The sequence below is a fragment of the Humulus lupulus genome, chromosome 8 (assembly GCF_963169125.1).
Source record: "Humulus lupulus chromosome 8, drHumLupu1.1, whole genome shotgun sequence".
Taxonomy (NCBI): Eukaryota; Viridiplantae; Streptophyta; class Magnoliopsida; order Rosales; family Cannabaceae; genus Humulus; species Humulus lupulus.
The window spans coordinates 32,368,615-32,393,808 of record NC_084800.1 but is presented as its reverse complement, the minus strand read 5'-3'; the positions used below and the strand labels follow the sequence as shown (position 1 = coordinate 32,393,808).

Genomic DNA, 25,194 nt, shown 5'->3' with positions numbered 1-25,194 from the left:
ACTAGTATTAGTAAGATTGTTAAGTATTTGAGGCTGAGCTCTTTCTGATTTTTTTTTTTATATTAATGTCCTTTTAATCTGAGTTAACATTGGGTCCTTACATTTGTCAATTTTAATTATAAAGTGATATATGTTTCTTCTTTTTAATTGTAATTGTATAGTCCTTACCTTTGGATTGCTGGACATGTAGAATCAGCAAGTGAGAAAAAGGTAAAGTGACCATCAAATTAAAAATTTATTTGTACTAGTAATATGGTAAAAGAAATATGGTGGTACCTTAAGACCAGATTCTTCATTATTGTTGTTATTTGAAGAATTCCCAGCCCTTTTTCTTTTCTAGTAGTCCTTAGAGCTGACAGGTTATCATTGACATCAGCAGCCTCAGACTTCACAGTAGACTGCTTTTGTAGGTTTTCCTTGGGCTGGCGAGGACCTTCAGTTTCCTTGTTTGCAAACACATGTTCTGAAGTAACAACACTCTCTTTATTTTCCTTTGTAGCAAGCCCAAGCTTTACAGTGAATGCAATTAGATTTTATCTGTTTAATTTTAATATTTTATTGTTAACTGTTAATGACCTTTTTTTCCCCATTAGGTGAGGATATACGGAGGTATGTTGGGAAGCTAACAGATGCTCAGAAAAGCATGATGGATGATAGGTTTAAATGGAAGGTTAGTATATATTTGAGCTTAGAATTTAAAGTAAGGTAAACTTTTAAATTTGTTATGGGATTAAATGATCTGTTTCTATTATCCATTCCATCCTTCTAATGATATTTCATCTTTTAGGTTCGAGAGATGGAAAAATGGAAGGAAGGGAAGCCTGGCGAAGCCAGAGCTGCTTTGAGACGTTCTGTGAGGGAAATTGGGTATGTTTTTTAGCTTGTCTTTTTTATCTTTAGTAGTGTCTCTGCTACTTTTATTATTTCTAATGATGATTATCAACATTTTAATAAAGTATAATATTTTATTTTCTGTCAATTTTTTGTGTAGTTTTCTGTTTCTTTCTCAACTGTCTTTTCTTTGAATTGTTTGTCTCATTGTAAAGCTTTCTCAATCTTGTTTCTTTTGGTACTCGTCATATCAAATAAAAAAACATGTTGATTGCTGATGCGTTTAAAAGGTCTCTTTATAGTTAGCTGTGACATAAACAGAGGTCACGTTGGTGCTTCTTCATTCCTGCTCTTGGGCTGCACTTATTTGATTTTCAAATTGTTGCATTGCGTCCAATATTTTTGAACTTGTTTGAGGACATTTACTTTATTTTTATAGCTAAAAAAATTCATCACTAGGATCTAGAGAGTCCTTTTGATACAAGCCTATTAGACTACTTGTTATCCCAAAAATTTGAAAAGGATGATGTGGCAATAAAATTAACACATGGCATGAGTTAGTTGGGTGATCTGGCTTAGCAGTAGCCCAATGCATTAGTTAAGAAGTTGGACTGCTTGAGAGATGCATGGTCAAGTCAAATACACCCAAGGAGAATATTTGGTCTAAGGAGTGCTTGGCTCAGACCCCAGTTTGAAGACCCAATTGATTGGTTCAAACCCAAGTCCAAGGCGCTTAAAGGAGGGGTTTGGATTTTGGCTCGAGGGATAAAGGCAGGAGGTCCGATCGGACCTTAGCTTGGGAGCCTCTCAAGTATCTGGCTCGGGTGTGTCCGAGGTAAGCATCCCAAGGTTTCCTAAGTGTTGGCTCGAACGTGTCCAGGGTAAGTAGCTAAGGAGGAGTCCCATACAAGCCAAGAATTGAGATTTAGGTGTTGGCCAAGAAGAGCCTACGCAATGTCCGATCGAACATGGTTGGAGGAGCCTAGGGCTTGCCTCGGATTTGTCCAAGCTGAGATGCCAAGTGAAGTGCCTCAGACTTGTCCGAGGTGAGATGCCAATGAGGAAGGCTCGGACCACCTTGGTCCGAGGAGAAGGCCACAAGGTCCGATCGGACCTTGATTGGAGAAGGTATGCCTCGGACTTGTCCGAGGTGAAAGGCAAGAGAGAAGGTGGGCATGGACCACCTTGGTCCGAGGAGAAGGCATGTGAAGGATGCCTCGGACCACCTTGGTCCGAGGAGAAGGCCATCATGTCCGATCGGACATGTCATGGAGGAGGTTGCCTCAAAGTTGTCCGAGGAAAGAAGCCAAGAGAATTGCCTCGGACCTACCCGAGGTGAGGTGCCAAGGGAGTTGGCTCGGACCACCTTGGTCCGAGGAGAGCCAAGCTTGCATGACCTTTGGTCCGAGGAGAGCCATGCATATACCACCTTTGGTCCATGGAAAGCTTGAAGGAGTAATCAACATGCATGTGAGACTACGTCAAAATCCTCGGAACGAATTTGGCAAGAATTGGTCTAAACACCCGGGAATCTCTCACTCCTCACTTAAATTGAGGAATCAGTTGTATTTTAAACATTTCTTGTAATATAAATATAAGATGAATGATAAAATGTCCCTATCTAAAGGGGATATCAGTTGAGGATCCCAAGCCTATAAATAGAGGGTTGGGAGGATCGTAACAGGACTTTTGGGCAATTTAAGAGTATATCTGTGTCTAGAGAGAGAAAGTGTGTTTTTCTTGGGAGAACCCCTTTTTTGTATTCTGGATTATTTGCACTGAAGAAACTCAGTTGACACTGGTTCATCTGATCTTGAGTGTGAATACAGTAATAAAATCTCTAAGTGGATTAGGCTATTACTGACTATCGGGGCTGAACCACTATAAAAATCTCGTGTTATTTATTTTCATTGATTAAAACTGTCTGTTGTCGTTTATATTCTCTTGAAGGCTTGTCGTATTTTATGTTCTCACGTCGTTGGCTAAAATCACAGTCAACACTACTAACTCTGAACTTTTATTTATTTTGATTTATTGTAGATTGGATGTAGCAGAGCAAAGTGGAGAGGTTACACGATCTGTCTTTGTCAGTCCTTATATTCTCCTTGCAGCTATTATTCTGGTTAAAAAAGAGTAATTCTTACATTTTGGTCTGATTTAATAATTCAAATGTCTGGCCTCATTGCTATACATTTTATTTGTTATGAAAGCTTTCGTTTGTGTTTGTAGGGTAAAGCAACTTTGTTTATTGTTTATTGTTCCTTTTTCTCTTTTTCTCTTCTTCTTTGTTATTTTTATTTTTCCAAAATTAAAAAAGTTTTAATATTTGTGTGCCTTTTTGCAGTCTGTTGAAGGAATGAAAGTCGTGTGTCATGAGCTGACACAAGCCACCAATGATCCAGAAGGCAGTGCAATGGATGAACTTATTAAAGATGCAGACAAACTTGTTTCATGCCTTGCAAACAAGGTAGCGCTTTACTTTGTCCTTCCCTGTACTTTAGATTTTGTTTCTGGGTTTTTTTTTTTTTGGCATTATTTAGGCTTTGATTATGAACTTTTTCCCATAAAATAGGTTGCCAAGACCTTTGATTTCAGCTTGACAGGAGCATCATCTAGATCTTGTAAATATGCTCTCAACACCCTCATGCAGGTAAGTTTGGTTTATGTTATTGTTGAATGTCTTAATGCTAACACTGTACTCTGTTTTTCCATTTTTTTATATACCTTACTATAAACCTAACTAGTTGATGTAAAATTCTAATTGATTTTTAGACATTTCAAAACAAGAGACTGACTTATGTTGTCAAGGAAAGCACTCTTGATAGTCTAACTAGTTGTTGTTCTCATCAATCTCTTACCTCCATTAGATCCTTCAAGGTGGCCCTCACCTGCATCAAATGAGACATTTGCTGTCAGAAATCAGAAGTTCTCTGATCTGGTTGTTAAATGTTTGATAAAACTTACAAAGGTAACTTCTTGTTTTGGCTATTTTGTTTACCTTTTTTCTAAAGTTTTTTTTTTTGTTATCTTCTGTTTCAATGGGTAATCTGACATATTTTAAAACTTGGCTTGCCAGCTTCTCATAGGTTCTTCAAAGCACTATTTATGAAGTCGACCTTGACCGCATCCTTCAAAGCATCCATTTGTATCTGCAAGACTTGGGGATGGAAGAAATTAGAAGACGGTATGCTTTTTTCTTTTATTTTATTTGGAATAACATGCAATCTACTACTATGACTGATAGTTACAATTTGTGATTGCATAATAATTGGTTTCTTCTCTCTTGCAATGTATAAAAACTATTCAGTGCTGGTGCTAATGACAAGCCATTGCGCATGGTGAAAACTATTCTACATGAACTAGTGAAGCTTCGAGGAGCTGCTATTAAAGGTCACCTTTCAATGGTTCCTATTGACATGAAGCCTCAACCAATAATTCTTGCTTACATTGATCTTAATCTAGAGGTAGAAGTCAACCTAAACTATTCACTTTCTGCTTTTTGATCATTTTGTTTTAGTTCTTTTTTCCTGATCTCGAAGTAATCCGTGTGGATGCCAGTGTGTTTTTCTTTCTATCACTATCTAAAAGTTCATACTTGCATTTTTTTTCATTTATATGAACACACAGAGTTATACACCTTTCATCTTCAGACGAGCTTTCAGTCAACGATGATTTTTCTGCCCACCCTCTTTCTACCCCAAGCAATTTGATACATTTTGTTTCAGGGATCATTTGAAAAGGTAATTGGTTATTTTTGTTGGTTTTATTGCTTCATAGTGTGCAATGTGTAGAAATGGGATAGTTGGATTCAAATGTTTTTGACAGTTGACTAGTTGAATGACACTAAGGATACAGTAAGTTGTACTGGAATAGTCTCAGTACTCTTACTAACCTTAATTTGCAGAAAAGTTGTGGTACTTTGACTGTTTTTTGACAGATGATTTTGATGATTGCCTTTTTTACTATCTTTGGAAAACTGTTGTTGGTCCTAATCATAATGTGAATTTATTTGGGTGCCTCAGCCTTTAAATCTGTTACGATAGTGGGGTAAGCAGAGAAAAAGTGGGGTACATGATGTACTACCATATAAACCAACTGCTAAAGAACCAAAATATGCCACTTAAAACAGGCATATTTTAATTTTAACTTAATGGATTCTTGTTCATCTAATGCAGAGCTTCTGAAGCAAGTAAGCTTTTACATAATCATTATCTTATTCTTTTCTAATCATTTGCTTGTTCCTTTTTTAACACACGCGTACTGATTTTATTTCTAACTTTTACTTGCATGATACTAATTTCTTCACTGTGAACTTTTGAATCTTGATTCATCAAATTGTCAATGATTTGAACAAAGTTCATCTTGATACATACCGTAGTCTCATTAAGAGGCATGCTTGCTATTAATCATCTTGTGTCTATAAATACTAAGAAATAATCATGGATTTTATTTCTAACGCTGAAAAATTCTCTACTGATTCTCTCTTATTTTATTGTTCATCTGAAAATTCCCTAGCTCTTTCTTGATAGCTCTCTTATTTTATTGAACTAAAACAGATAAGTATTTATCTTAGTTTTCCATTTTCTTCTTTTGAAGTTTTCAATGTATCATTTAAGAAAAGACTGTAAGTTTGTTGTTGTGGTGGCGTTCTTAATAATAAAAGGACTTTTTTTTTACAATGTGCAAGTATATTGAGATGATTTCTTTGGAACAATTCTTGACAACATTTGTAGTTGAGACCTTTAGAATGGAAGAATGTATTTCACTAATTTTTGTATACATTTCTTGTTTTGTATTTAGTGATAAAGGAATCTGAATTGGGCATAAATTATGTTGTAATATGATTTCTTAAGCCTAGACTAGTAGACTAAATATTGTAATTACATTTGAGTAATTAATAAAAATTTATTTATGTTACCTTATTTGGCTTCAACTTTCATATTTGTTTTCCTAGTTTTGTGTAAGTAAAAAAAGATTATGTTTCTCTAAGCTAATATAACACATGTGTTATACTAAAGTGTAGTATAACACAAAAAATGTGTTATACTAAAGTATAGTATAACACAAAAAATGTGTTATACTAAAGTGTAGTATAACACAAAAAAAGTGTTATTCTAAAGTGTAGTATAACACAACAAAGTGTTATATAATCGACTATAAATAACATAATTAAACACTTATCTATATATTAAAATAACACAGAAATTGTGTTATCGTTGACAGTACAATAACACATCTATATAACACTAATAAAGTGTTATGTAAAGTACCATGACCTACGATAACATAGTCGGTCTTAACACATCAGAAAGTGTTATCGTATATTTTGATAACACATTTTCGGTGTTATTAAAAGCATTTTTTCTTGTAGTGATTGAAGCTAAGTTGAGCTAGGTTCTTGATTGGGCGAAGCTTAGTATTAATTCAGAGATTGAGGCAATGATTCTAAGCTTAAACTTTGAAGTTTTCCTCTATTTTTATGTTGTTTATAAGCTTGGAAGTTTGATCATGAAATTAGGTTTTTGGTGTTGTTGGGAGTGTTTCTAAGCTTGGGTTTTATTGCTGGATTGATGATAATGTTGTTGTGAGTTATGGTTTTGATTTTTTGATTGATTGGAAGTATTTTAGGCAGAGTTTGAATTAAAAGAAATGCAGGGGAGCTGGGTTCGCAGGGTCAAGTCGCGGCTAAGTTCTTAGGCGTCGCGACTTGAGCGAACCCCAGAGCCTCGATGGGGCTCTGTCTGCATGGTGCCCCTTAGCATTTTCTCTTTAAATTAACAGGGTAATAAATTAATTTTAGGGATATTTGCGGCAATAATGCCTATGTAGTTCATTTTGTAGCACTTAAATGCTTATGTAAAATTTTTGGCAGCAATAATGCCTACCGTTAATGTTTTGTTGCAGCCGTTGGTCCTTGAGCCGTTAGAGGTATACAGCGTACACGTGGCATAACCCGATTGGGTTAAATTATTAAATTTTAAAAAAATAAATATATATTTATAGAAAATATTTTCAAATAATTAAATAATTAAAAAATTAAAAAATATTTTCAAATAATAAAAAATTAAAATAGATATGTTAATCGTTTCAAGCAAAAAATTAAATAAATCTGATACTACCAATTTGTTCATCTTCTTCTCAAGAAATTTTCATCATCATCACAACCAAATCCCCGTTGCCCAGATCGTTGTTCGACCAAGCCCCACAAATCGACATCGTCCCTAAGGTCTTTCATCGTCTTCAAATGTACACCTCATTCTCAGATTTTAGCTAGGAAATTACCCAAACCAATATAAACATTCAAAACCCATATCTATAATCTTCAAATGTTCATAATCTGGTAAAAAATGAATTCAAAAACCAATGAGCTTTACTCAATCATTTCAGAAAGAAAAAAATCAGAGAGAAAAAAGGAGATTCCTCAGATCCACTGAAGAGCTTTACTCAAGACCCATTGTTCCTGAAGCCCAGACCCAAGAGCCAGCTCCGGCGTCGGCCTTCCTCAGATCTACAGCAACTGAAGTGGAGAAGAAAGAAGATGGAAGATGGAAGGTCAACGGCAACAACCTTCTGTGGTTGTCGTTGCTGGAGAAGAAAGAAGATGGAAGATTGGTTCCTGGATCAGTACTCCCTTCGCCCCCGACGAAGAAGACGCCGAGCTTCAGATCTGGAAGTCCACCTCCACTTTGGGAAGAAGAGGCCGACGGAGAAGACGTGCATCTGGAGAAGACGGAGAAGACGTCGAGCTACGTGGCTGTGCATCTGGAGAACGAGCCAACCAACACCGACACGAGCTGCATGGCCGGATTCTTGTGCCTAGAACAGTGGGCGTGCTTCGCCGAAGTGGTGTGCCGGGGGCGGTGGTGATCGGATTGGAGGCAGCGGCTGGGGAGTTTGTGAAGAAGAAAACGTGACAAATCCCTCAAAACAGACCCAATTTTTTGTTTCTTTATTATTATTTTTTTCTCTTTTATCTTTTCTTTTTATAAATTTAATAGAAAACAGAAATATATATTTATTTTTTAAAATTTAATAATTTAACCCAATCGGGTTATGCCACGTGTACGCTGTATACCTCTAACGGCTCAGGGACCAACGGTTGCAACAAAACATTAACGGTAGGCATTATTGCCGCCAAAAATTTTACATAAGAATTTAAGTGCTACAAAATGAACTACATAAGCATTATTGCCGCAAATATCCCTTAATTTTATTACGTCAATTAGTTTAGTAGTGTAGCTTACAGCTAATTCATTACTTGCATGTGTGGTACTAAATATTCCATGTCTTTCACCATATTTCTAACCACCATTAGTAATATAAGAAAATGGGTATTCTCAAGTAGTTACTTGAGAATTGCCCATAAACATATATACCATTCTTTCTTAACATGTAATACTGCTTTTATACAGATAAAAAGTATGTGATTGTGATTGGTTATTATATTCTTAGTATTCCGTCATGCGTATACATAGATATATATATATAGTGAGTGCGTACAATCATCACAAGTTGCTTTATAATTTGTAGTTATAAAACTTGAACATAATTGACGTGCATCAACAAATTGATCACATCAGAAAGGGGAGACTTGCTTCCTGGAAAAGAACAAGCCAGAAGGCTTGGCGTGGGGCAACAAGGCCAGCATCACCGGACTTTCAGCACCTTCGGCAGCAACCAACTGGCCAGTATTGCAAGTGATATCAGTTTTGACGTAGCCAGGGCACACACAGTTAACGCAGATGTGAGGGTATTTCTTGGCCAAAATCCTTTGGTAGGCATTAAGGGAAGCTTTCGAAACTTTGTAGCCCGAAATTTCTGTAGGCCATTTCTTGGCTTCTAAGTTACCTTGTTTGAAATCTTTCAGAAACTCACTCACTACCTCATCGATTCGCTCTTCTCTTAGCTTATCAACATCGCTCAACATGTTTTTGGCCCATTCATTTGGCATGTACTGTCATTAAAATCATAAGAGTATATTAATCAATTAATATTATTGCTAGAGATTCTCACTTAATTAATACGAGTCCATATACATGGTATAAGCTATAAGATATCAGACTCTGATCTGTAGTTTATACACATTAATATATATATATTAATCCATAATTTTGAGAAAATTCAACTAGTTACAAGTTCAACGCACCATATGCCCTAGCTTATAGTATCAAGGTCTTAAATATAATTGATTACCTGCAACAGGCCAATGGAGGATGAGACATTGACGATTCTGGGTGAATCAGACAATTGGAGGAGCGGAAGAAGTGCTTCGATCGTTGCTTTGGCTCCGTAATAATTTGTTTTTAGGCATTCTTCAGCCGATTCATAGTTCTGGGTCATGATCTCATTCCAGTTGCCGTTCTCTGGCTATATTTATATTATATATAATACCCACCAAAAACAGAGAAGTTTTCTTGTGTGACTGAGAAGGGTGCGTAATGATAATTGAAAAAAAATCAATATTATGTAATTAATGAGCTTTTTTTTTCTAATCATGGCTCAATTAATCATAATTTTGTTTAGTTAATTGGATGTGAAAAAAACAAAATCTCTCTCTTTTAAAAAATATAATTTCCTTTTCGTTTCCAATGTAAGAATTTATACATTAACTTTTTAATATAAGATAAATTGAGTAAAAAACAAAAAGTGATCAGAAGTAAAAAAAAAAATGCTAAAATTTAAAAAGAGAAAATTATATATATTGATGTGGCATAATAAACTGAGAAAGTAACCCTTTAGATAATGAGTTGATCATATATAATTAATTGAACCTCTTAATTAAATTTTCTAACAAAAATAAAAAATTATGAACCCAATTACCACCAGCAAGCTCAGTGGCTTGTGCATAACCATAAGAATCAAGTGTACCCCCAGCAATTCCTGCATTATTTATCTGCATACAATAATAAAGGTTATTATATATTGACATCCAAATATTTTATTTTATAAAAGCACCTTTTTGTATTTTAAAAAATAATACAACACAATACTTTTTAAAATTACGAATTATTTTTTTTCCATTTTTAAATATTTTTAAGTAATATACGTATATGGATTAAAGCTTATTGCAATTATATAAACATGTTTTCATATTATCTTGATATTTAAATATCGAAACGTACCAAAATGTCAAGCTTCCCGAACTGGGTTTTGATGAAATCTGCCAAAGAAGCAATGCTATCAGGGTCAACGACATCAAGCCTGTGAAAAACGACATGGTCTTCACGAGTGAAATTTGATTCTTTGATCAGTTTCTCAACAGCTTCAAGACCCCTCTTTTCATCTCTGGCAGTTAACACAACCTTGATGCCATTTGAAGCTAATTGTCTGCATATTTCAATCCCAATCCCCTTGTTTCCACCTGTAACAACAGCATACCTGAACATCAAAAAGTAAATACAAAAATTATCAAAGGCAAAATTTTAGAATTTTTTTTTTTTAATGAAAAACTAAAAAAAAAAATGAATACCAATTATCGTTACCTCTTTGTTGAGAGAAATGAAGGGGAGTACTCTTGTTCCATTACAAATTATGAGATTAATAATTAAAGTGGCAAGTGATGACGATGATGTCCAAAAAAAATAACTTGGGTCTATCAAGTATATCGATCTTCTTGGTAAGCGTGCTCTTTATTTATATATATAATAAATGAGCACTGCTATTTGGCTTGATTGAATTTTTTATATGGCCAGATGGATTTTTATAATTGGTCAAGTTATTTATATACCTAACATTGTATTTAATAAAAAAATTGTAATAATAATTAAGTGTACTCAACTCAGATATATATAATAACATGATCCAGCTATAAAAAGCATTATGTATTGCTCATTCATACGTGCATGTTAATTATGATAATTTTATTAAAGGTTAGCTGTATTAATCATAACAAATAAAATATATTAATTGTGGCCGTTTAGAGTTTGTTTGGCTTTTCTTTGCTTTATTTTATTGAAAGAAATATTATATGAAGAGAGAAAGATAAAAAATTTGATTGACTTAATTTAATCCTCGAGAATATGTTAAATTATCTTGAAGAATATGTTGTTTGAAGTCCTATTCTCGTTCCCCTATGGAATATTATTAAAAGAATTATTTTACGTACGCATACAATACACAATCCTTAATTATTGTAATATAAAATTTATATATGATTGAAAAAAGGTTGAGGAAGCACATAGCGTGTCGTACTATAATAATAATGAAGACCTAAATGTGGGAAAAGGGAATAATATAATGGGTATTTCTACAAAAAGAGGTGCACAAGTATACCTATTTTTGTTTGCACCTCGTGTACAGTTTTTCGGCACAAATTTTTTATGATCATGTATATTGTAATTATTTATAGTATTCTGTAAATTTTCAGAAAATTTATAGTACTAAAAACAAGGTTCAACCAAATTATTGTACGCGTAACTATTTTTTTATACGTGTGGAAAATAATATATTTGAACATTATTTTCGGTGCTCTAAATTATTCAGAATTTTCTGAAAATATAAAGAATGCTATAAATAACTATAATATATACGCTCATAAAAAATTGTGTCGAAAACGGTTCACGGGGTACAATGCACCTCCTTTTGTGATTTGCACCAAAAAAATTCTCATAATATAAGTACGTATTTCTTTAATAACAATTATCACATACATATTTTCTAACATGTATGTATAATAACTAGGTGCAAACAAAGTGCAATGCTCATTTGCAAGTTTTATATTAAAAAATTGTTAAATATATTTATTATGTTCTTTTTTTTTTTTGGTAAATCAGTTAGCTTGTATTATGCACAACAACTTACAAACATCAATCAATTCCAGACTCCTACCACTTAAACAAAACAAACACCAATCTATTAATTACATTGTAACTTCCTCACCCACGCTAAATCCTCCTTTCCTAGATTCCTTTCCAACAACATACAAAATCTATTACAAATTTCAGTTTTAATCTTCTGAGTTACATAACCCACTAATGGCACCTGAAGCTTCCAATAAGCTGAATTTCTAGCTCTCCATATGTGGTACACCCAAGTACTAAGTGAACAAGTATATACTCTTCTTCTGCAGGCGGATTGTCTACTTCTCCTGATCCAATTCATCATCCCAGCCAGTTCAAAACGATGGGTTCCTATCCCTAACCAAGCCAAGATAGAATCCATACAACTCTTACTAAACTTACATTCAAAAAATAAATGTCTATGACTTTCAATGCACTAACCACAGATAACACACAGAGTATCTTGAGTAATTCCAAATCTGAAAAGTCTATCTTTAGTCAGCATTCTTCGGGCGCTGAGCCGGGGCCTGGACAAGGGCGCAAACTTCTTGGTCGTGGTCCAGTTCGCTCAGATAGCGCTTTTGGTCATTCTTCGAAGGTCCTCCTAGGTGGGGTCCGCCCGATATGGTCGCCACATGTTCGTTCACTCGAGGGGGTGCGGCCCCGGAAGAATAGGGCATTCCCGGATCGGGAGCCGGCACGGCGAGGGCCCCCTGAGGGGCCTGCACTGGAGGTCCCTGTGCATACCCTCCCTGGGGCGGGTATGTACGAGTCGTCACCGGCGCCGTGGATTGCCCGGGGCTTGCTGAAATGCCCGGGACACCCACGGGCACTCTTACCCACTGATGGAGGTGCCCTAGCTTGATGAGGTTTTCAATCTCATCTTTGAGCTGCCAACACTCGTCGGTGGTGTGGCCCACGTCTTTGTGATAGGCGCACCATTTGCTGGTGTCTCTCGGATTCCTCCCCCCCTTAAACATGGGCCTAGGCTTCCGGTAGTGGACCGCTCTTTCTGTCGCCAGGTAGATGTTTTCCCGGGTGTCCACCAAGTTGGTGTATTTCGAATATTGGGGCTCATAGCCCCTCTTCCCCTTTTTGGCCAGCTCCGACCGGTTCTGGCTTTTGCCGGATCGCTTCCCCCGGGAGGGATTCACGCTTGCCTCGGTTACTCCCGTCTGCGATTGCTGGGCTACGATGGGGGCCATACTGTGTCCTGCCGACGCGACACCATAACCGGAGAAGTGCGTTGATTGGGTCGGGGCGTACCCCGAAGCGGCAGGGCCGTATACCGTAGGGGTGTAACTGATGCCGGGCGTGACGGCCGTCCCCGGGACTATGGGGGGCGTGGCGGAGGACTGTGCAGGGAACTGTCCTGCACCTCCCGGAATCGTCTGAGGGATCGTCGGAGGGATGGGGTGAGGAGTCGGGGGCCATCTGAAGGCCTGGATCTGAGCCTCCTCCCAGTTGATGAATCCTTGGGCCCTCCTGATGAATTTTTCCAAAGTGGCGACTTTACTGCGCTGCATGTCGTCCCAAAGTGGGGACCCGGCCCGGATTCCAGTCTGTAGTGCCACCAGGCGCTGTCCGTCATCGACCTTTGTCTTGGAGGCTTCTTCAGTAAAGTGCTGGATGTAGGCTCTCAATGTCTCCGCGGGTAGCTGCTTAATATTGGCAAGGGCGCTGATTTGCATGTCCATCCTCATGGCGGCCACGAACTGCTTCTGAAATGCTGACTGTAGCCCGGACCATGATTGGATGGACCCCGGCTTAAGCCTTTTCCATCATTCTTCGGCGGGACCGTCCAACGTGATGGAGAAGCAGAGGCATTTTCCGTCGTCGCTGATGTGAGCCACGGTCATGAGTCGGTTGTACCGAGACAGATAATCCCTAGGATCCGTATTTCCAGTATAGGCAGTGAGGCTCAGCATCTTGAACCCCTTGGGCAATACGGCGTCCAGGATGTGCCTCGCGCACGGCTCTTTATCCTCTTCGTCGGAGTCAGTGTCCGCGCCGTCCTGCTTGCGGACCAGGCGATCAGTGACCTTTTTTAATGCGGCCATTTGCTCCATGAGCAGCTTGGTCGTGCTATCCTCCAGGGGGATTCTCTCGTTCCTCCTGTCGTTGATGTCGTTCCTGAGGTCGCCGTCCCGAGGGAGGATTTTTTCCTTCCGGGCCCGCTCCTTCCGGGCATTCAGTCCATCACGTAAATCTACCTGGGAAGTGTCGTCCCCTGAGCTGAGAGCGTGACGATTCTCGCGGCGAGATCGTTCCCGGTGGTTCTTGTTGACCGAGGCACTTGGGTGCAAAGACCTTTCCCGCCCGTTTGGCCCTAGGGCGTGCCGGGGCTGCTCGTTCCGTGGCCGCGCTCCCTGCGGATCGATTGGGTGGCCTCGTCCTGGGACGGGGCGCACCTTCTCTTTCCTAGGCAACGGCCGTGAATGTGCCTCGGCTTTCTCGACGGGGGTGGTGATCTTCCGGGTCTTCCTTCGCTCCTTTTCCGGGACTTTCGGAGCCGTGTCGGGAAAAGGCTTTGGGGGACGGATCGGGCTGGCACCCCTGGGGCCCCCGGCTTGCTCTTGGGGAGCGGGTTGTTGCGTTTCTGGAAGTGGGCCAACTGTGGGGTTGGCTGCTGGGCCCTGCGCGGCCATAAGCGCCTGCAGGGCTCGTAGAGACTCCTGCACCCAGCGGTGCGCCTCCGCCTGCTCAGCCATTCTGGCTTCTTGATCCAGGATTTTCCGCCTTAGTCTAGTCACCTCCGTAGCATGCTGATCGTCACGGGGGATTCCAGGATCCACGACTTCATCGTGATACTCCCCCTCGTTCTCCTCCTCGTAGTAATCTTCTTCGTTTTCTACTTCGTACTCTGCCCCACCCTCGTAGTTTTGCGACTCGTCTTGGTGGGATGCCTGAGGCACGTCCTCGGGCGGGTCCAGAGGAATGTTCTGAGAAGGCAGTGGGTCCCCGTTACCTTGCTCTGGGTCGGTTGGGTCGAAGGTGGTGTGTCGTGTGTTCACCATCGTAGTAAAGGCCTGGCGTTGGCGCTAGCTTCCTTCAGCTCTCAATGAAAGCACCAAACTGTTAACTGAGATTTTCGGCAACTCTATCAATGAATAATATTTGCTGAGAATAATAATGAAAGTATGAAATCGACACAGGGTTTTTACGTGGTTGGGGCGTTAACTAGCCTTAGTCCACAAGTCTATGTATTAGAGCTAGAAGAAGCTTTTTTCAATGGAGTTTTCTAGTAATCTCTGAACAGAGTTTTTTCTTCCTTTTTTTTTCCTTTTTTTTCTTTACATTGTTCTACAGCTTATATTTATAAGCTGAGGGGAATCCCGGGTCTGGGCCGGATCCGACCCGGGCCCATCAGAGAAAGGGGTACAAGGGGCCTGTCTAGTGGAGGCCCAATACAAAAAGGTATACAATACACGAAATTCAAACAAGCTAAGGCCCAATTGGTTGACCTGAGACACAAGCCTCGCCCGACAAAATGGCGCTTTGGCTCTGACCACTTCGAGTCACGAGGCTGAATCAGGAGACAAGACCGGTCAGGGTACTTGGCTGTGCAGTCCTGACACATCAGTGAGCAATCCCGAGGCGACCCTTTCTGCAGGCGAAAAGTGGGGGACAATGCCCACGCGAAATGAGGCGGCTTCATGATCCTGGACGCTTGGCCCTTCAACCGGGGAGGAGGTGATCCAGGTCCGTTTACCATTGGCCCACTCCATTTACCATAGGCCCGGACCACACCAAGGTCCGGGACAGGAACGCGTAGGCCGCGACGGTCCGGGCGCTCTGGACATCGCCGAGACCGTTCTTCCTGAGGACGAACCCGGAGGGACGTCCCGGACTCCTCCAATGGGCCCAGTTTGGAGTCCCTGGTCCGTACCAGTCCCCTTGGGCAGTATTCAAACCAAGGGACCTTGGGCCGGGCCCATATGCCGAGCTGGTCCTCTGACCGTGGGCCAGGGCGAAGGCCCAAAGCCCCTGCAGGAAATGGGGATAACACTTAGCTTATAAACTAAGTTCCTTAAGCCCTTGACTTATAAGTCAAGCCACCACATGCCTCCAACTTATAAGTTGAAGCCTTGGGATTCTCAACCAATAAGGATCTCCTAGAGCCCATTATATTCTCAACTAATATGTTGATCCCCACTTAACATCCTCATAATACCCTAGTTTATAAACTAAGCTTCACAGTCATAACAGACAGTCACATGTTTCGTATAGCATACTTATCAAATAGTCACACAATGCATTATAATACATTCACTCAACAGTCATAAGCATAATCATAATTATGCACGTTGCAGTATACCTAATCAGACATTCGCAACATAATTATAGTCATGTTCATTACCTTAACTAAGCTCTAATCAAGCATTCACATAACAGGTGCAATTTTCTTACCTTTGGTCCGTATGCGGGTTATTAGCGACGACCCTTTGAGTATGACCCCCGATTCAAGCCCTTAGCGAAAACCTAGTCACAACTACGATAAAGAAGTTCCCATCAATAACAGGTAAATAACAACTTCCATACCAACTCTTAACCTCCGGGACATCGAATTCCACTTAACAAGGAAGTAAAATCGATCCCGAGCCCAAATGGTTAAGTTCCCAATCTAAAAATCCCATTTAAGCCAAAATTCCCCTTAAGAGCCGCGACCCCTCACACTCGAGCCACGGCCCGCCTCTAATTCCAGAGGCTCGGCCTCCCTGGAAACCAACGCGTGCCGCGGCCCGCCCCTACCTCCGAGCCCTGTTGGCCCAAAAATCCCTTCGCAGGCTCACCACCACGAACCCAAAAATTTCTGGGTTTTTCTTCAATCGAACCCAACTAAAACCCATCTAATTCCACCCTAACCTTCCAATTCAGTTCCCACAACATATACATTCATTCTCACCAATAAAACTCAACTAATTATCACACTAAAGCTCATCAAACTTACCAAACCCAACCTCTCAATTATCAAGCATGCATAGACATCCTTACTCTAAATGTTCAGCAAAACTAACCAAGTAATTTAGTTCAGAACTCTTACCTTAACTGTGATGAAACTCTTGAGCTAAACCTCTAGTTCCCCAAGTTTGGCACCTTAATTCCCAAGCTTTGATCTTCAATTTCCCCAAAAATTCCCCAAGCTTCCATGGTGCATAGAGAAAACGAGGGAGAGAGAAAGGGAGAGTTGCTGCTGTATTTCCTTCCTTTAATTTCTCAAACCTTCTGATAATTTCCCAGCCATCTAGGTCCTAAACTGAAGTGGAAATGACCGAATTGCCCCTTGCCCTTAGCTTATTCCTCAAATGCTCACAAGGGCAATTTTGTCCTTTGCCTTAAATCCCGCTATCCACAATTTGCATCCTATAATTCCCGCCACTTCCAATATTCTCACACGGTTACCAATACATTCCCATTACCCACTAATTCCCGGTAATGTACTAAATTGCTAGAATACCCCTAAGCTCACCCCGAACCAGGTATTAAGACCCCGTTGTGACTTTCTCGCTAACTTGCTCATTGGGATCGCCTCTCGCCGAGTAAGCCAAATATATCCACATAATAATGTGATCTCAATCACACAAACACATATTTAATATCTTTAAAATACAAGCATAATTATATTATAATATAATTCACATATTAGCTCAATTATTGCCTCTCGGCCCCTTAATCCAGGCACTAAGCCATATTAGGAAATTTGGGATGTTACACAGAAAAACCTCCATTTTTAACTTTCAAACCTCATGCAAACTCACTCAAAACTACCCCAATTCCACAACTCAATTATCCAAAAACTTCCCACAAGATTCCAACAACACAATCCAGCTGAAACCTAGGCTAGAAACCCATCAAGAAACCATTCCAATTACTGAAACTTTCTAACTCAAGAATACAAAACCCAGCCATGAAAACACTATAACTCAGCCATTAAACCTTAGATTAGAGCTTACCTCAGCTGTAGAACCACTTCTCTAAGGAGAATCCAAGTCAATTCCCAAGCTTTTCCACCTTAATTCTGCCCTTAACATCAAAATCACAATCACCTCATTACTCAGCCAAAAGCTCAAAGTTTCTATCTTCAAAACCCAGTTTAACTCTTACCTTAGCCTTGATTAAATGTTCCCTGAATAATCCTTGAGCTAGCCTCTAATTTCCCCTCTGAATTCTTCTGAAATCCCAGCTAAATTCCAGCAATTCCTCCAAAATTCTCAGAGTTTTTCCTTGAGAGAGAAAAGAGAGAAAAGGGCTGAGAAAAGAGTCGGTCTTATTTTGTTCTACTGTTTTCTGAAATCTTCTTAAGTCTATCCTTAAGCAATCAAGTTAATCCCAAGGCTCGGGGTACCAGAAACATCCCCGAGGGCAAAATGGTAAAATTCCCCAATATTCCCACCTAGACTTCCTAACATCGAATATATCTCCAATTATTTATTTTCATAACCTGGTAATCTAAATATCCACCCGATACCTAAAATACCCCTTAACTTGTCCAAAGTCAAGCATTAAGCCCTGTTGTGACTTTCCCGCTATCAAGCTCCTTAGGATCGCCTCAAGTCGCCTGCTGCAGATTTACCCACATAATAATGTGGTTCTCACAAGTATAACATTTAATCACATTTATATTCATATAATCATGCAAGCATGCTTATCATGTAATCATGCATTAAATCAATAAATTCACACATAAGCCAATTATGCCCTCCTGGCACACTAATCAAGGCCCATTAAGCCATATTAGTGATTTTGGGTCGTTACAACTATCCCCTCCTACTGAGAATTTCGTCCTCGAAATTTCCCTGAATAGCTCGGGATACTGATCCCGCATTGCTGTCTCTAACTCCCAGGTTGCTTCCTCGACCTTGCTATTTCTCCACAATACCTTAACTAACGGGATCGTCTTATTCCGTAAGACTTTATCCTTCCGATCCAAAATCTGAACTGGTCGCTCTTCATAGGACAAATCTGTCTGTAGCTCTAAGTCCTCATACTTCAGCACATGTGTTGTATCAGAAACATACTTCCGCAACATGGAGACATGGAATACATCATGAACTCCTGACAGCGACGGTGGCAAGGCCAACCTATAAGCCACCTGTCCAATCCTCTCTAAAATCTCAAAAGGTCCAACAAACTGAGGGCTCAGCTTGCCCTTCACTCCAAATCTCCTCACTCCTCTCAGTGGTGAAACTCGCAGAAACACGTGGTCTCCAACCTGGAACTCCACGTTCCTACGCTTAGGATCAGCGTAGCTTTTTTGTCTACTCTGCGAAGCAAGCATTCTAGCTCGAATCTTCTCAATAGCCTCATTAGTCCTCTGAACCATATTTGGTCCTAAGTACCTCCTCTCACCCATTTCATCCCAGTGTATGGGTGACCTACACTTTCTCCCATATAACATCTCATAAGGGGCCACCCCAATCGTGGACTGATAACTGTTGTTATACGAGAATTCAATCAACGGTAATTACTTACTCCAAGACCCCTCAAAATCAATCATACATGCCCTAAGCATGTCCTCCAACACCCTAATCGTCCTCTCAGACTGTCCATCAGTCTAAGGATGAAAAACTGTGCTAAACTTCAACTGAGTCCCCATAGCTCTCTGCAGAGCTCCCCAAAACTTGAAGGTAAAGATAGGGTCTCGATCAGATACAATAGACTTTGGAACCCCATGGAGACGAACTATCTCCCTCACATACAACTCTGCATACTATTCCACTGTATAGGTCGACCTCACTGGTAGAAAATGGGCTGACTTGGTGTATCTGTCTACTATCACTCACGCCGAGTCACAAAGTCCCACTGTTCTGGGTAATCCTCCCACAAAACCCATGGTGATGTCCTCCCACTTCCATTCTGGGATACCCAAAGGCTGGAGTAATCCCGCTGGTCGCTGATGCTCAGCCTTTACCTGTTGACATGTCAAACATCTAGCCATATACTCTACCGCATCCGTCTTCATCCCGGGCCACCAATATAATGTTCGTAGATCCTGATACATCTTTGTGGTACCCAGATGAAGCGAATATAGCGTAGTGTGAGACTCATCCAGTATCTCTCGTCTGACCCCCTCTGATTAGCGAGTTTTAGACTTGTTTTAGTGTGTCTACTTAGGAAGTATTTTAGAGGTTTAGGGTTGTTTTGTTCTATTTTACGCTTGTTTTTGTTTATTTTCAGGTTTTGAAGGATTGGAATGATTTAGAATGAAAAAAAGATGCCAAAAAAGCACAAAAATTCGTAAAGCTGTCAAAAATGCCTTTTCTGAGAGAGTAGAGCGACCTCGCTATTGTAGAGCGCGACCGCGCTAGGTTGCTGGAAATTGAAATTCGGCAGATTTTTAAATGAAAGGCATTTTGGTCAATTCACATGGGATAATTTAGGGTTACGATTTCTGATGCGATTTTTAGAGGGGAAAAACGTGAATTAGAAGGGGGAGACAGAAACAAGTGGAGGAAAGAATAAGAAGAAGCTTGGAGCAAGCGTGGGCGATCTGTGACAATTCCCAATCTAGTTTCATTCTCATTTTCTTTAATTTTCTATGTTATTGTTTATGTTTAGTTTGATTATGGATATGAATACTGAGATTATGAGCTAAACTCCTATTTAGGGATTTGATGGATATTGATTGAGATTATTCCATGGATTAATGCTATTTGATTGTTCTTTCTTCCTTGTTTATGCGATTTGTTCATTTTTGTGCTTAATACATGTTTGAGATTGATCACCTTAAGCATGATTCATGATCCTAATATGAAATCTGAAAAGTGAATATTAGGAATGCTCTAAATGAATAAACATAGGTTTTGATGTGAAACGAAAGTATTTGCATAGCTTGTGTGACTTTTATATTATTGCTTAATGCGAATTGTTTGTTGTATTATCTCAGAGATGCAGTAGTTGACATGCAATTTAGTACCTTTATGATCTGAAAAGAGTTTAGGTGATTTTATAATCTGTCATCACATAGGAGGAGGAAGAATAGTTAACTAGTATTAACAATTGGGTAATCAAAGCAATTGAAATCATATTCCTAATTTCACATCCATTGTTAAACCCCTTTTTAATTGTTGTTTTGTTTTCTGCATTATTATTTTAACACCAAATTTTATTGTTGCCAAATAGAAATATAGATCCAATTTGGTTAGTACTTAGCTGCAATTCCCTTGGGTTCGACCTCACCTGTGTGAGTTACTACTTGTATGATACGTGCACTTGCGTGTAATAAAATATCGCAACAAGTTTTTGGCGCCGTTGCCCGGGAATTGTTTAGTTGATATTACGTTAATTGGATTAAATTCTAATTTGGTTTTCTTTTCACTTTTTGCTAACTTGTTTGTGTCCAATTCTTCTTGTCTCATCTCAGGTACCATTGGTTTATGCGACGTCAAGGACCAGCTGCAAGAGTGCCTGTTGATCCTGAGATAGAGAAGACTTGCCGGCAGAACAGAAGAAACAAAAGGTTGGAAAGAGTTGTACAAAGGATTGAGCAAGAGGAAGTTATGGCCAACAACGGTAATAATGGGGGTGCCATAGAAGACCCGGCTAATGGTCAGAATCCACCCGACCGTAGCCTGAGGGACTATGTGTTGCCAAAAATGACAGGGGTCTAGTCTTGTATAAGACCACCCACCGTAGATGCAAACAATTTTGAGATAAAGCTAGCCATACTTCAGATGGTTCAATCCACAGTCCAGTTTGGGGGACTATCCACTGAAGACCCAAACATGCATCTCTCTAACTTCATGGAGCTCTGTCAGACATTTAAGATGAATGGAGTTAGTGATGATGCTATCAGACTTAGATTGTTCCCATTTTCTCTGAGGGAGCGAGCTAAGAGTAGGTTGGTATCTTTGCCACCTAACTCAATCAATACATGGAATGATCTAGCACTGAAGTTCCTCTCCAAGTTTTTCCCTCCAGCTAAAGCAGCTAAATTGAGAGGAGAGATCAATAATTTTTCTCAGTTGGATAATGAGTCTCTTTATGAAGCTTGGGAGAGATTCAAAGAATTGATAAGAAAGTGCCCACATCACGAAATAGAGAAATGGATGCTAGTCCATAATTTTTATAATGAGTTGTGTGGTACTACTCGCACACTCATTGATGCAGCAGCTGGTGGTGCGTTTATGAGAAAGAGCACCAATGAGGCATATGACTTGTTGGAAGAAATGGCCATGAATAATCAGCAGTGGCCAAGTGAAAGAAGCTCTTCAAGGAAAGTGGCCGGTATGTATGAAGTGGATGCAATTTCGAAATTGACTGCTCAAGTTGAGGCCTTAACTAAGCAATTGCAAGGCAATATAATAGCAGCTCCAGTGCAACAGGCCCAGACTCTGTGTGAAGTATGTGGGGGCCCTCATGCATATGAACAGTGTCAGTATGCTGATGTAAACAACATGCCTATGGAGCAAGCTCAAGCTATTGGGAATTTTCCTCAACAGAGCAACAATAACCCTTATTCCAATTCCTTCAATCAAGGGTGGAGGAATCATCCCAATTTTTCTTGGAAGAATGATCAGCAAGGCCAATCTTCAAACCAACAACAGTCATTCCAACAACAGCCACAGGGGTTCTTTCAGCCGAGATTAAGGCAGCAGCAACAACCTCAACCGCCCACTCATCATCAACAACAACAAAATTCTGGTGGAAATTCTAATGCTCAGTCAGATGTGTTAAACCAATTCATGACTGAAACTCGGTCTTCTATTAGAAATCTGGAGACCCAAATGGGACAATTGGCTACTCTCATGGCTAATTGTGCTCAAGTTAACCTTCCTAGCACCACTGAAGTCAATCCAAAAGAAGAGTGCCAGGCTATTACATTGAGAAGTGGGAAGAAATATGAAGAGCCAAGTGTGGAGCAGTCAGATGAAGACAAGGTTCAAGATCAACAAGCACAGGGCACAGTGGAAAAGAAGCAAGGTGAAAACAAGGTTACTGAATACCGCCCAACCAAAGAAGCTACACCACAAGTGAGCATAGATCACCACATCAAGATTCCCTACCCACAAAGGCTCCGCAAGAACAACCTTGATAAGCAATTCTCAAAGTTCCTTGAAATATTCAAGAAACTACATATCAATATCCCGTTTACGGAGGCCTTGGAGCAAATGCCAAGGTATGTTAAATTCATGAAGGATATTTTTGCCAAGAAAAGGAAGTTGGAGGAATATGAGACAGTGGCACTTACTGAGGAGTGCAGTGCAATCTTGCAGAAGAAACTACCTCCCAAGCTTAAAGATCCGGGTAGTTTCAATATTCCATGTTCTATAGGGGGCTCAGTCGAAACAAAAGCTTTATGTGATTTAGGGGCAAGTGTGAATCTAATGCCTCTATCTATTTTTCGAAGGCTAAAATTGGGAGAATCTCGCCCGAAAATAGTTTCCTTACAGATGGCTGATCGCTCCATTAAACATCCTCGTGAGGTGATAGAGGATGTCTTGGTGAAGGTGGGTAAAATTATTTTCCCCGCTGATTTCATAATTCTTGACATCAAGGAAGATGCAAACATTCCCATTATTTTGGGAAGACCATTCTTAGCCACAGGACGAGCTTTAATCGATGTACAAAAAGGGGAGTTAAGGTTGCGAGTCCAAAATGAGGAAATAAGTTTTAATGTCTTTGCAGCAACTGAAATTCCTACATGTTGTAGAGTTGATGTGGAGAATGATTGTCAAGAATCAATTGGTAAAAAGAAGAAGAAGACCAAAGAACGATTTCGAACAGTTCGACATCGTATGAAAAGATTATTGTGTGGCAAGTTTCAAGGTTTCGATGACATTGGGGATAATTTCAATATTCTCAACAGTAGAAGGGAATTTTCCTCGTATGACACGATGGCTCTCAAGGATGCAAGGGGTGGACTTGACCCAAGTTGAAGGTGTAGAGAAGTGAGCGTCCAACTATATGACATTAACGACAACGCTCTTGGGAGGCACCCCAAGTTTTTACAGTAATTTTTGTTCAGTTTGAGACATTCTAAGTTTTAATTTTTCTTAATTATTTATGTAGCTTTTTTTATGTAATGAACAAAAAAAAAACAAAAAAAATTATAGGCCATTAGCGCGACCGCGCCAGGAGGGGCGCGACCGGGCTCACAGAGAGCCAGGCCAATCTGGGCCATCAGCGTGACCGCGCTAGGAGTGCCGCGACCGCGCTCGACACCGAACATATGCGGCTTTGGAGGACAGTAGTGCGATCGCGCTATATGTGCCGCGACCGCGCTGGAGCGCATCAAAGTGTTTAAAACACGACTTTTTTTCACTAGTCAGTTGCCCCAGTTTTCTCAGCCACGGCATTTTGGTTATCCTCCACCTGAGGGAGATGGTGGTGAGGGTCCTTCGTTGTGAGATGTTTGAATTTTCAGGTAAGTTTCTTTTTCCTTAGCTTTTCTTTAAAACATTGGGGACAATGTTTAGATTAAGTTTGGGGGAAAGGAATTTATTGTTGTTTGAGTGTTTGTCTTTTATGTGTGTCTTGTGCTAGTGTGTCTTGTTTAGGGTGTTTGTGTCTTGTTTAGGGTGTTTATAGTGTCTGATAAATCAAGTTGATGATGATTAGCTGATGATAATGATTGAATGAATTGCTTGTATAGTTGGATGAAATGAAAGCCATAAAATTGAACAAAATCTGTGTGCTTGGTTGAATGTTTCTTTGAGTTGCTTGGGTCTATCTAAATATGTGAGAGCTTGATCATGATTTTTAGATAAATCTCGTGCATTTGATGATATTTATGCTTGCTTAATTTTGGTTTAAGGAAAGATGGATGATTATGCTTAGAACTTGCTTGCTTGCTACTTGAGGCGAAATCATAGACAATGCATACTTAGGAAGATGATTTAGGTGATTTTTTTGGAACGATTGAGCCTTTCAAGCCAACCTTGATTAATTTAATCCCTAGTTGTCCTTTTTGAGCCTAATGTTACATTCTTTGTTTTGACACCTATTTTGAGCTTACTTTAAACATGTTATTATATTTCCTTCCCTTGAATGATTACCGTGAGCATACAAGTGAATGATGATTGGGGGATTGGTTTTGTAATAGGGTGTATTGTGGAGTGTTATAAATAAAAAGATTGAGATTTCCTTAAAAAAAAAAATAGATAAAAATATTGAAAGTAAACTACACTCCTTTTAAACATATAGTAAAAATTAAAAAAAAACAAGTTTGGGGGAGTGTAGTTTGAAAAAAAAAAAAATCTAAGTGTGAATTATCTCAATCTTGAAAAAAAAGGAAATACTGGGATTGTTTGTGAACTGTAATGTGGATATCAAGTGTGGTTTGTATGGTTTGTATGAATATGGTAATTTTGAGCCTAAATGACATCTCGTCTACCCATGCCTAAGCCTATCGTTATAAGCTATAAAAGCCCTATTGATTCTTGAGCATGTGTTATCTATATTAGTGGAGAGTAGTAAGTGATGCAAGCATATGAGATAATAAGATTTGATGGTTTGTGGTGAGTAATTTGGTAAGTTTAAATAGATTCACATGCATGTTATTTATTGATCATGATCAGGCGAGCATATATTTGTTTGGAATTGAGTGAGTTGAAGAAATATTTTGATCAAAATTCTAGATTAT

At 39.7% G+C, this 25,194-nt stretch overlaps 3 protein-coding genes, 2 long non-coding RNA genes and 1 other non-coding gene across 8 annotated transcripts; 3 read left to right on the top strand and 3 right to left on the bottom strand.

Moving 5' to 3' along the window:
* The first annotated feature begins 573 nt into the window (after positions 1–573).
* Positions 574–2,914, top strand: LOC133793654 (uncharacterized). Its single transcript, XR_009874912.1, has 3 exons — positions 574–670; positions 788–867; positions 2,872–2,914. It is a non-coding gene; the product is annotated as an uncharacterized LOC133793654 (long non-coding RNA).
* Positions 2,915–3,066: 152 nt separating this feature from the next.
* Positions 3,067–3,625, top strand: LOC133793653 (uncharacterized). Its single transcript, XR_009874911.1, has 3 exons — positions 3,067–3,298; positions 3,404–3,481; positions 3,604–3,625. It is a non-coding gene; the product is annotated as an uncharacterized LOC133793653 (long non-coding RNA).
* A 4,679-nt stretch (positions 3,626–8,304) lies between these two features.
* LOC133796679 ((+)-neomenthol dehydrogenase-like) lies at positions 8,305–10,414 on the bottom strand. 3 transcript variants are annotated; one of them, XM_062234297.1, is made up of 5 exons: positions 10,314–10,414; positions 9,954–10,209; positions 9,644–9,724; positions 9,025–9,198; positions 8,305–8,785 (listed from the first exon to the last, which is right to left on the bottom strand). In XM_062234297.1, the coding sequence occupies exons 1-5, from the start codon at positions 10,352–10,354 to the stop codon at positions 8,408–8,410; spliced, it is 930 nt and encodes a 309-aa protein (XP_062090281.1). In that variant the 5' UTR covers positions 10,355–10,414; the 3' UTR covers positions 8,305–8,407. The 3 variants fall into 3 exon arrangements, with proteins under 3 accessions (XP_062090281.1, XP_062090282.1, XP_062090283.1); XM_062234298.1 differs by having other exon boundaries at positions 9,025–9,194; positions 9,652–9,724; XM_062234299.1 differs by lacking the exon at positions 9,644–9,724.
* A 7,988-nt stretch (positions 10,415–18,402) lies between these two features.
* On the bottom strand, positions 18,403–20,980 carry LOC133795239 (uncharacterized; the record flags this gene model as incomplete). The annotated part of the gene is made up of 2 exons (XM_062232695.1): positions 20,891–20,980; positions 18,403–18,873 (listed from the first exon to the last, which is right to left on the bottom strand). Coding segments are annotated over exons 1-2 (561 nt in total), but the record flags the coding sequence as incomplete, so codon positions are not given.
* A 303-nt stretch (positions 20,981–21,283) lies between these two features.
* On the top strand, positions 21,284–23,488 carry LOC133795238 (uncharacterized). Its single transcript, XM_062232694.1, has 2 exons — positions 21,284–22,728; positions 23,263–23,488. Exons 1-2 carry the CDS (start codon positions 21,284–21,286, stop codon positions 23,486–23,488), a joined length of 1,671 nt encoding a protein of 556 aa, XP_062088678.1.
* On the bottom strand, positions 21,542–21,648 carry LOC133798819 (small nucleolar RNA R71). Its single transcript, XR_009876037.1, has one exon. It is a non-coding gene; the product is annotated as a small nucleolar RNA R71 (small nucleolar RNA).
* Positions 23,489–25,194: the final 1,706 nt, after the last annotated feature.